The sequence below is a fragment of the Ylistrum balloti genome, unplaced genomic scaffold (assembly GCF_031769215.1).
Source record: "Ylistrum balloti isolate Yb309-2 unplaced genomic scaffold, AGI_CSIRO_Ybal_v1 Utg370924, whole genome shotgun sequence".
Taxonomy (NCBI): domain Eukaryota; kingdom Metazoa; phylum Mollusca; class Bivalvia; order Pectinida; family Pectinidae; genus Ylistrum; species Ylistrum balloti.
Genome location: NW_026782523.1, coordinates 214,852 through 226,893, shown reverse-complemented (window position 1 = coordinate 226,893; position 12,042 = coordinate 214,852). Strand labels below are relative to the sequence as shown.

Genomic DNA, 12,042 nt, shown 5'->3' with positions numbered 1-12,042 from the left:
TATCAACAATGTCTTGAACAAATCCTCTGCCCAAACGAGACAAATGAATTTCGAACATATGTTAAATAAAAATCTCTCGGGTTAGGTAGCCAACATCCATTGTACATACTCTACCAAGAAATAACATTTTCTTTTTACTGAGATGGTCCTATTTTAAGAGTTGGCTCATAATCAAATACAATTCAATATGGCCAATATGACGCCATTTAGAATAAAACATTTCCGGCTTGTGTTCCAGTTCCATTGGTGCCATTGAATTGAAATTTTATGGAAATATGGGGAAAACTGAAATAAACATTGTATTGTTTTTGTTCCCATAGAGTTGTGATAATGTTTCCCACTACTGCTATATGTTGTTTTTATAATAAGATACCCGTTCGCCTCTTATTTCCGGAATAATTTGTCTCATTTTTCAAGGGCTCGTGTGATAATAATTGGTTGCGGCTATTTCGGTACCCCAAAACGATGTAGTGATCTAAAAAACAATAAATGTCGTAATTTTATAAAACCACGGACTTATTTCAAACCTATAGTGTTATCTGGCTTAACTGCATATAAAACGAAAGTAAAACTACTCTGTACCTGGATTTTTTTCCTAGATGCGTTTCAGCTGTCGGTCTATTATTCATTAGAATGTACTTTGTAACACTTGCGTTGGTAGGATACTTCTTGCGCGAGTGATCACGAAGATAGCGTAGCAATGATATTATTTTAATCAATGAGAACCTATACACAACGGCAATCGACTTCAGTTCACACAGGTCGCAGTGTGCTTGATGGCTTTGAACCGACTGAGTGAACACGACTAAACTTTGTTGATATTTATTGGTGTCATGGTTTCCATATAAACGTGAAGTGATGTGACTTGGCACGAGGACGTTGTTGTGTTGAAGCTGTCGCTTGGTATCTTACAGAAAGTGATGACCCTGTTCGTACTAATGTTATAAAATGTGAATCCCACAGGTTGTGATCCAACCTACTGGCCTACAGATGTAAAAAGGTAGGTATAGATGCCGTGATTTGCTTATTTTTTTCATTTTTACGGATGGGACGTAAAACAGCTTACAATACGTTTTCTTAATTATACATCACATATATCTCAGATTAAGATTACAGCTTAGCAGGTATTTGAATTTCCTGTAGCCCAACAGGCTGTCCTTTTACATCTATTTCATGATAAAAAGATGGGTTAGAATTATCGAGTGCTTATGGCGATGTTCTGTAGACATTCTCCGATCAGTACTGGATGTTAGTTATCATTTTCTAGGCCTAAATATTGCAATTTTGTGAACAATGATTGAGAATGAAATGTCAAAATCCCAGAACCATTTGTCTCCCAACGCTCTTAGTTTGAGCATGGACTTTGATATAATTTATCAAGTCCATGCGTAAATCATTAGTATGAGTGTAGTGGTCAGACAGAAAAAGATAGTACACAATGGCAGCCGTGCCCGAAAGGTTTTACATGTCGGCCCCTTTGAAGTACCTCAGAAAACTATTTTCATTGAAAAGAAATCAATCGAAGATGATGATTAATCATTGCAAAATAGAGGTCTATAAGGGATTTTTTGTTGGTCACTTTTTTTCCTAATGTACTAAAACAACACAATTTTAATGACCTTTCTTTTATATGTAATAAGAATAAGTATATTTTTTGTATATTTTTAAGAAATAAGTAAATTGAAACAAAGCAGCAAAATTATTGTAAAGCATTCCACTTAAATATTCATGGACAGCTGAGCTAGCTACATATGCAGAGTTGGTAGGATTTATTTTAGGTTTTGAGAAAAGCTTTGGATTAAATGTATTCTACCTATACAATATCTTTTAAAAGGAGAGTAGATAATAACTGAGAGTAAACCAGTTAAGAAAACTATTGATGATAGAAATAATTTTTGATTTACATGTAGGTTACCAGTTACGTGATTTGGGTCCTGATGGCTTAAGATGTTTTTCCTGCAAAAATCGTATTTCATCAGTTCTTCCTGATAATGACACATTTTCTGGACACTAATGAATTGTGGTTATTTTTCTTTGAAAAAAAAATGAACAACATCTTTTTAAGACATGGAATGATCACACGTTTTGTGGTAACGAATTCTCAAACTTAATAGAACATTAGAATGTCATATTGACATTTATCTAGATAAATCTTTTTTTTTTTTTTTTTTGCTGAGTGAGGACAGGTAAGTTAAGGTGTGTGGGAGGGAGGTTTTTGTTATTCATCGTCTGTGTATGGTTCATTAATTTTATTTAAAATTTTTGTCTAACTGACCATAAGTTAGTTATAAAGGTGAAATAGGGCATGCCTGTGTCACTAATCAATGGCAGGTCAATGACACCCATTCAATGTACTAGTTATTTATCAAAGACAATATCAGTCCTATATGATTTACTTGAAATACCAACAAGCCAATCCTTGTACAAGAAATAGATTAGTGTTGGGATTTCCGTACCGAGTATTTGGAATTTCCTATTCTTCTGGACTATTTGAAATTCCATGTTAAAAAATGTGTTCATATTAGATATGATTTCTGTAAAGTGAAATGTCTTCTGGCTTCATATATTGATTAAAATATATGAAAGTATTATGGCCACTGGTATAGTTAAGTTTCTGTATAACTGAGCGTTATGTACATTTATTCTTTTTTTCAAACTTAAGGTCTCAGACCTCAATGGTACAAGGGTTTGTTTAAATGACTCAGACTGGTGAACATGATTAAATCGTGGAAGTAGTGAGCAATGTAGAAGATGATGTGATAATTTATGATTGTGGTGCTTAAAACTTAAAACTGAAGAAACATGCTCAGTTTGACATAATTGCTTCCATTTTCTGAATAAGAAATTTGGGTTTCAGAGGTGGATAAATAACAATCTGAAAAACAAATCTTAACAAAATGGCGAGTCGTGCGATCTCGCTAGAGGCAACAGGAAACAGAGTCCAAAGACTTCAAGTGGGCAGAACCAGTCCTCTACAAACTGAAAGTACTAACATCTTACAAGAGTTCCAATCTAGCAGACGGACAGCTCGTAGTAGGACCAGCCGCACAACAGGTAATAGGCATGTCAAATATTCCTGAAGTTCTAGATACATTGTATTGGTCAGAAAGAATGCTCTGTAGGACTGTAGCAATCGTCCATCTCTTACTATACTGGCTAAAATGCCAGGCATTGGAAATACCAGGGACTTAATTTTGGGGAGTCAATGACATCAGATTTGTTGTAGAGAATCAGGGACACAAGTTTGATTGTGGGGAATCGGGGATACAAGTTTGATTGTGGGGGATCAGGGACACAAGTTTGATTGTGGGGGATCAGGGACACAAGTTTGATTGTGGGGAATTAGAGACATAAGTTTGATTGTCTGGGAGTTATCTGAAATGTTTGAGACCAATCTTATCCAATTGTTTTCCTCAACAGTGTTCTGGATGATTTTAGAACTAATCTCTGTAACTTTAAGGTTTAGTGTGTTGATGTCTTTTGTTTTATCAGATGTGAGAAACGTGGATCTGCTGTCAACTAATGAGGAAGAATTACTTCTACCTACATTTGCATATCGGGATCCTTCCCAACGAGCCAGGAAGCTCAAAGGTAAACAATTTTTAAACACATTTGTGTGAATATTATGTTGTGTCGATTAAGATTCGTATTGATTTTTTCCCTGTACCAGGGAACCTGTATTGTTTTGTTTAGTCTGAAGGCATCAGTTAAAAATCTGTAAGAAATACCTTTAAAATGAATTAAAACTTAATGACAGTTCTGTTAAAGATAAATATATCCCTGAAAACAGAAGTATTTCTGAAAGGAAGATAGTTTAATTAATTTGAAATATAAATTTCTCCCTGATTTCTGGCAGGGTATTCATATTGTCTGAAACGTCGTTTTTAAGCCCACTGTCATCAAGTGGTGGTCAATGATCCTTGAATCCTCGTCATTTTCGGAGAGATTGTTACCACTTTTTCTTGGGAAATACTTGATAGATCTTTCTCAGATTACATATATAGCTTACTCTTGATCCCTAGTTAAGAGTTGATCAGAAAAAAAGGTTCTTGAGAAGTACTTGTGGATCATTCTTAAAGTTAATGTGGAGGTTCCTCTTGGTCCCTAGTTTTTGCCATTTTGATTTTGGGCTGATCAGAAAAACATAATTTCTTACAGGTAGCAATCTTTTGACAAGAAAAGTTTGTAACTGTTATTTCTTGTGAAGTATATTTACTGTGTGGATATTTCATATATTGGTTTGTCTTGGTCCCTAGTTTTGCCCTGTTGATTTTGTGACTGAACAGATGAACCACATGGTTGAGAGGCAGCCATCTTAGATTGGAAAGTAACAATCTATATTACTATTTCTCAAAGTGGAATTCTAAGATTTCATATAATTAAGGAAAGACAAGGCTCTTGTTAGCACTTTCTTTAACCAGATAAAGACCAAACAGTATTTGCTGTGAAGCTCCCTCTCAGATCTCGTTATCAGATACTACCATGTATACCTCTTTCTGTTGCATAATAAATGTTTTTGACATACATTCTGTATGATAGTTATATGCTTCCAACCATTATATAAGATAGCCATTATGTACTCAGTAATAAGTGGTTTAGGAATGACCTGTGTGTTTTTACGGTAAATATTATCTTAATTAAATGGATGGATTATTTTGCAGTTAGGATTTCTGTTTGTTGAGCAAATTTTAAAATATTGAATTTCAGACAACAAAAATAATGATCAAGACCACTTGAGTAAGAGGGACAAAATTTGAATGTTCAACAGCAGAATTTGCTTTTCTTTGGAATAGAGTTTCAGTATCTGAGTGATAACCCAATTTGACTGCTGTTTACACTGAAACTTTTGACTGTTTAACTTTTGCTGTTTTGCCATCCAGAAAACAATAAAAAGTATAAGAATGCTTGATATGACACCTGAAATGAAATTGTGAATCAAAGGTGATAAAACCCAGAGCAAATAGCAAATATTTCCCCATATACTGTACTGAATTTATCATTAATATACACACACACCCCTCCACCTCCTCCTCCCCACTTAATAGGTTTTCTTCTGGTACAATTTACCATGTGATAAAGAAAAACTCTGTTAATCTACAGTTGATGGATGTTTAGAATATCTACAAACATGTCATTCCAATACAACAAAATCCCCAAGAAAATTACAAAATAACTACAATTTCTATTTACAACATTGTACCTGACGAGCTAGGTTTGAGAATTTCATGCCCCCAAGGCATTTATTAGAATAAATATGGTGTTGTAGACGTGAATACTTTAAACCTGATGTTTTGTTTGATGTGACTGTTCACAGCAGGGACTGCAGTAGATCTGGGTACAGACGAGCTGTTTGATAAGAACAAAGTAGAAGATTACTTTGATATTGCGTTTGCTTTAGTAAGTATTTGGTGTATGCATTATTTAAGATACAAAAAAGTCCAATTCTTGATATCAATGGACTACTTTGTGTACTGTAAACAATATACATGGCCATCCATAAATTTGTTTACACTCCTACAAACAAATATTTCAAACTTCTTTAAACATAATTTTACATCCCAGTTTAATGTTGACATTGTTTACTGGCCATCAATAATGTATCATTTAAAAGATACAAAGCCTTAAGTACAACATTTTCACATATTTTGTTTTATATTTTCAGCAATTTTTTTACTGAAAAACATAAATTTGGAAAGGATCCTTTATGTTAGTGTAATTTTGGCATGAAATAAAGGAGAACAACTTAATATATGTATTTTGGAAAATAAGCAGATCCCTTGACCCTTTGAAAGTATTGTGCAATCCTCACTGACATATCAGTTATTCCCAATAGATTAACTGTTACAATTTCTCATGAACCTACACTGTATACAATCAAGTCAGATTATTGAGGTTTCTATCTGATGACACAGTGTGTTCATTATTATGCTGTAAAGATTTTGTAAACATATATATGTTTTTTAGGGTTTTTTTGGTGGTCTTAGTTTCTTTTTTAATTTTCCAAGAAGGTAAAACATTATTTGTGATTAAAATATTTTTTTTCCAGTCTGCCTTAACAGTGCATACGAAAAACGATACTTACATTAGAAAACTGACTCTGTCTGGTGTAGAACAGCTGACTGACATGGTTTTTCTGGTGCTGAAGTGTCAGGAAGTCAACCTCCAATACCTGGAAGATTTTACACTTTGTGGTGAGTGTAATCTGACCCTGAATTCTGGTACTCAATTTCACTGACCTCTTTTTATGGTCCGTAGTTTTGATCCTCAGCACCCTGCCCTCAGCACTGGCACTGAATCCTAGTCATCAGTGCTGACCCTGAATCCTTGTCATTAGTACTGACCCTGAATCCTAATCATTATCACTGACCCTGAATCCTTGTCATTAGTACTGACCCTGAATCCTAATCATTATCACTGACTCTGAATCCTAGTCATTAGCACTGACCCTGAATCCTAGTCATTAGCACTTACCCTGAATCCTAGTCATTAGCACTGACCCTGAATCCTAGTCATTAGCACTGACCCTGAATCCTAGTCATTAGCACTTACCCTGGATCATTACACTGACCTTGAATCCTTATTCATCATATGTTTTACCAAGACCCTTAGCATTTACCCTTGATACTGGTCCTTAGTACTAACCTTTCACCTTGGATTTGCACTGCACAAATTATAGTCCTCTGCATCAGTTCACCTAAACATATCTCCAATCAAACCTTTGTACCTTAACAACTTTCTCCACCCCCTTCCCCATTTCCTCACAGTTCTAATCTGCTGTTACACAGCCTTATAGCATAATATATATTGTGCTGCTGTCCCTTTAACATTTCCATACAAGTCATTATACAGGTAACTTTGTTGTTACAGGTGCACCATACGTCACAGACCAAGGTATTCTATGGCTCTCACAGATACCAGGAATCAAAATTAAAAAAGTAAGGTACCAGCTTACAAGCTGTATATTTTTATTTCAATCATTTTTTTTTTTTAAATTTCATAAATCATATTTGCTATTGTATGGCATTGTTATGGTGTAACATTGCCAAAGTCAGTTTTGTATTACCAGCTGTCAACTGCACATGAAAATTGCAAGTAATGTAAGCAAATTGAGGTTGTCGTCCCTATGAATGAAAATTGAAAATGATAAAAACTAAAGCATTGAAATTCTTTCTTTTGATATTCATAGGCACATGAATGCAAACTGGATAAAGAGAAATTAGATATATATCGCTTATACACTTTATTGAATTTGCCCTTATCCTGTTGGTATTTATATGCCACTGAATGCCATCTGAAAGTGGTTTAATACTCAAGTGATGTATTAATCCCAAATGAGGTTGTGCCCTTTGAAGTCATTTTGCATATCAACCCCGTTTTAAAGAGTTATATTCCTTTCTTGTGAAAAAATATTTGTCTTGCTATGCATTTGCTAATTCAGTCTTTTAATCAAATGCTTTAGAGTGAAAGGGGAAAGAGACTAGATCAGTCTTGCATAGAAGCCATACAGATACCTTAGAAGGCCCGCTCCTCTTAATGTCTTGTGCCATTTTGTCTAAGTGACTTTTTCAAGAGGAAGAGCATGAGTTTGATATGAAGTATGCTGTATATGACATCATGATTAAAATGTGATTTACCGTATTCGTTTTGAAAAACTACGTTCTTTGAAATTATGCTGTGAATATGAAATGTTGAATTATCATTGAGTTCTGACAGTATAATTATGTACGTTTGATTTCTAAGCACAAAAAAGTTAGTTTGGTTTTACATGAGCATTTGTTCGTTAAATAGATAATTTATTTAGACAGAACACTATCATGAATAAGAATTATGCAATATTTGCAGGTTTCAATAGAAGGATGCCCAAAGTTAACAGATCGCTCATTACACATTCTCCTGGACATTAATCTAGAAGCTATTCTCATGAAAGCAGTGTCTCGCATAGCTTGTCTTGGTCCAAGTAAGTCCATATGGTGGTCATCTGGATTTATACACAACTTGTATAAGTAAGATCTGGAGAGACATGGTTAAAGAATTTTCAGCTTTATCCTATTAATACTGACAAATTTTGTGAATCGGTGATGAGATTTGTAATCATGAAATACAGACAAAAATTGCCAAGTATAATTTTTTCCAATACTTATCTTTGTGGTATATTTTTTTATTTATATATTATATTCTTTATAAAGAACATGCCCTAGTGTTATCTGACTCAATCTGAATGAAGGTACTAATACACTGTATTCAACATACTGTTTACTATTATTTTGTACCAATCTTAGATAATAATAATATGGTATTACTATTTTTAGCGGTAAACAAGACGGATGTGTCATTAAGTGGTTGTCAGTTGATATCTCCTCCAGACACTATGTTACAAGCAGACCCGTGTCCTATTGGAAAAGGTAAAATGAATGATATAGATACTGTAAATGACTTAGATTTTATTTTATTTCACAAACGTACCTCTACAGACATATTAGTGAATGCATAATTTCACAAACGCTGATCCAGAATTGACTATAAATTTGTGTGTGATGAGCTTTTAGAGACATGGGCTCTACAAGACTCCAGTATCATTAACAGATGACTCCATATTGGTCACCATTTTGTTTTGTGTGTGACTATAGCTGAAAATGTGTGCATTGACTGATAACACATATCTAACAGTGCAGTTTGTAGTTGTATGGTGTGGAATATATCGTGGAAACAACATGGTTACCATCAACAGCTGTTATCTGTATTTTTTTACAATCTTATCCCAAAAATGGATGTCATTTTCCTGTTTGTAGTGGATAGTCTATCTGGGTATCAGTGACAGATGATCCTATATATATGGTATCTCTGTATGTCCTGCTTTCCAGTAGTTGGTATGATATTTCATTATTTCTCTGCTGGTGTCTTTCTGAATTTATTGTGTGGCTTCTGTCCAATTTTCTGCTTCCATTGCAATGAGAATTTTGTTCATGTTGTATTCATTGTTACAAATGATGTCAACATCTAAGAGGCAGTGCTTCTGTAATTCTGGTCTCTCCTGTGATCTAGGTATAAATTTCTATTGTGATGCATATCCAGTGTAGAGATAATATCCCCATATTAAGGTGTGATATGGTGCCTGTTTGGTTTCCAGTAGAGATAATATCCCCATATTAAGGTTTGATATGGTGCCTGTTTGGTTTCCAGTGTAGAGATAATATCCCCATATTAAGGTGTGATATGGTGCCTGTTTGGTTTCCAGTGTAGAGATAATATCCCCATATTAAGGTGTGACATGGTGCCTGTTTGGTTTCCAGTGTAGGTATGAAATCCCCATATTAAGGTGTGATATGGTGCCTGTTTGGTTTCCAGTGTAGGTATGATATCCCCCATATTAAGGTGTGATATGGTGCCTGTTTGGTTTCCAGTGTAGGTATGATATCCCCATATTAAGGTGTGATATGGTGCCTGTTTGGTTTCCAGTGTAGAGATAATATCCCCATATTAAGGTGTGATATGGTGCCTGCTTGGTTTCCAGTGTAGAGATAATATCCCCATATTAAGGTGTGATATGGTGCCTGTTTGGTTTCCAGTGTAGAGATAATATCCCCATATTAAGGTGTGATATGGTGCCTGTTTGGTTTCCAGTGTAGGTATGATATCCCCATATTAAGGTGTGACATGGTGCCTGTTTGGTTTCCAGTGTAGAGATAATATCCCCATATTAAGGTGTGACATGGTGCCTGTTTGGTTTCCAGTGTAGGTATGATATCCCCATATTAAGGTTTGATATGGAAGACTTCAAAATAAGTCAATTTTAACAATAAGTCTATTCTGAAAATAATATGGTAGATTCTTAAATAAACATCAGTTGACTTTCTATCAAAGCCACACCTTATTTTGAATTTTTAGCCTTTCTGTCTTGTTTTGACCTCCACAGACAAAGATCTTCCACTGTCGAGCTACAACTTCACTAAGTTGGTGGTGATACATGAAGCAGATAAGGAGAATGTAACATGGATGTTCACTGAAGACAACAGAAAGCCAGGTGATACAGTGGCAGTAAAGAAAGCCTGGATGCCACATTCCAAAACAGAGCAAAAATACAACATATTTGAATGCACTGGAGGAAAGGTATACATCCTCTTTCAATAGTGACAGATATTTAGGGATCTAAATAAATACATTAAACACTCATTAGCAAATGAAGATTGAATTGATACCAGTATTTTGTTCAGAGGGCTGTGAGATCGTATTAACCTGTTTGTTCCTCCACATATCACCTAAAAGATCAACAGTGATAACTTGATAAGTTGCCCCCCTCCCTCTTTCCACCGTTGCTGTCGTCAGTATTACATGTTTCCTTTTCAGGGTTACGAGAACTGGGTGTTGAGCAATGGTTGCATTATTGTACTGCCGTTCTCCAACACTGACGACATCTCAGCCAAGAAAATGGCGTCCCAGATTATGTCTATTATTGGCCAGGTAAGTTATTTTATTCAGTCATACAGTCTTCATACAAGCCTGTATGTGCTGGTGAGTAAAGTTTTAAATTCAGTAGCATTTCCAATCAAGTCTTCCATTCTTTTTCTCGACCTCACCTTTTCTTTCGGGAGGAGAGATCATAATATGTTACCTATGTATGACTGTCGACAGTGTTCCATTCCAAATCAGTGTCATATATCTTGAGAATTCTCAAAAGATTTGGTTTATATTTATCACATAGCAATACTGTGTTACATTCAGTTCTTAAGATGGTCACTGGTCAAGGTTGAAGAGGTCAAAGGTCACACCTAAAAACTTATGTAAATTGATCAAACAATGATATTTCTCTGCATTGGGCGTGCAGGCATGCGACTTGTCTTGCAGTTTTCTAGATAATTGTGTGACATTCAAACATTTGTACTGGGGAAATCCTCTCTTAGTCTTGTGTTTGTTACAGTATCCGGAAAATGTGTTTGTACTGGGGAACATAGGCCAGCCGGAAAGTGGAGAGGAGTTTAAGAAGAAGGTTTATAAAGTGCTGGAAGATTGGCACACATACCTGACTACTAACAGTATCACCTACAGTCGGTCAGTGTTAAATACCACATTAAATGGATGCATCTTTGGTCAATATTTTGTTTAAGTGAAAGTCATCTTTTATATTGTAGTATATAATTCAGGGTTTTTTTAAAAACAAATTTTCACTATTTTAGCCTGAAACATTGGAGTATCTAGAGAATTAATTAAATTATATCGCTTGTTTATTCCGACACTTCAATGGTGAGAATATGACATGGTTTAAACTTGATATTTCACTTTACACCACATTGCAAAATTTATACATGGGTAGATGAGGCTGTTGGTATATATCTACTGCTATGTATAGAAACCATCAGGACTGCTGACTGATTACAGCTCTGCCTTAATAACTGTAAATAATGCCTCCTGAAGGAAATTGTTAATATAATGACAAAGTCTGCCACAGCAGCTTCCCTCGGGTTTAGGGTGCAGATATACATTCTCTGTAACAATAAGAAACTTTGCCATGTCTGCCACAGCAGCTTCCCTCAGGTTTAGGGTGCAGATATACATTCTCTGTAACAATAAGAAACTTTGCCATGTCTGCCACAGCAGCTTCCCTCAGGTTTAGGGTGCAGATATACATTCTCTGTAACAATAAGAAACTTTGCCATGTCTGCCACAGCAGCTTCCCTCAGGTTTAGGGTGCAGATATACATTCTCTGTAACAATAAGAAACTTTGCCATGTCTGCCACAGCAGCTTCCCTCAGGTTTAGGGTGCAGATATACATTCTCTGTAACAATAGGAAGCAGGTCTGCCACAGCAGCTTCTCTCAGGTTTAGGGTGCAGATATACATTCTCTGTAACAATAGGAAGCAGGTCTGCCACAGCAGCTTCTCTCAGGTTTAGGGTGCAGATATACATTTTCTATAACAATAGGAAGCAGGTCTGCCACAGCAGCTTCCCTCAGGTTTAGGGTGCAGATATACATTCTCTGTAACAATAAGAAACTTTGCCATGTCTGCCACAGCAGCTTCCCTCAGGTTTAGGGTGCAGATATACA

General features: G+C 35.5%; 1 protein-coding gene across 1 annotated transcript in view; it reads left to right on the top strand.

Moving 5' to 3' along the window:
* Window positions 1–2,897: 2,897 nt before the first annotated feature.
* LOC132559485 (uncharacterized) overlaps window positions 2,898–12,042 on the top strand; it is a 70,611-nt gene continuing 61,466 nt past the window's right edge. Inside the window, exons 1-10 of the mRNA XM_060224112.1 lie at window positions 2,898–3,054; window positions 3,493–3,591; window positions 5,315–5,397; window positions 6,047–6,191; window positions 6,868–6,935; window positions 7,843–7,957; window positions 8,310–8,402; window positions 9,914–10,107; window positions 10,345–10,458; window positions 10,916–11,046. Coding sequence (XP_060080095.1) covers window positions 2,898–3,054; window positions 3,493–3,591; window positions 5,315–5,397; window positions 6,047–6,191; window positions 6,868–6,935; window positions 7,843–7,957; window positions 8,310–8,402; window positions 9,914–10,107; window positions 10,345–10,458; window positions 10,916–11,046 — 1,199 coding nt within the window. The remainder of the gene's footprint in view (window positions 3,055–3,492; window positions 3,592–5,314; window positions 5,398–6,046; window positions 6,192–6,867; window positions 6,936–7,842; window positions 7,958–8,309; window positions 8,403–9,913; window positions 10,108–10,344; window positions 10,459–10,915; window positions 11,047–12,042) is intronic.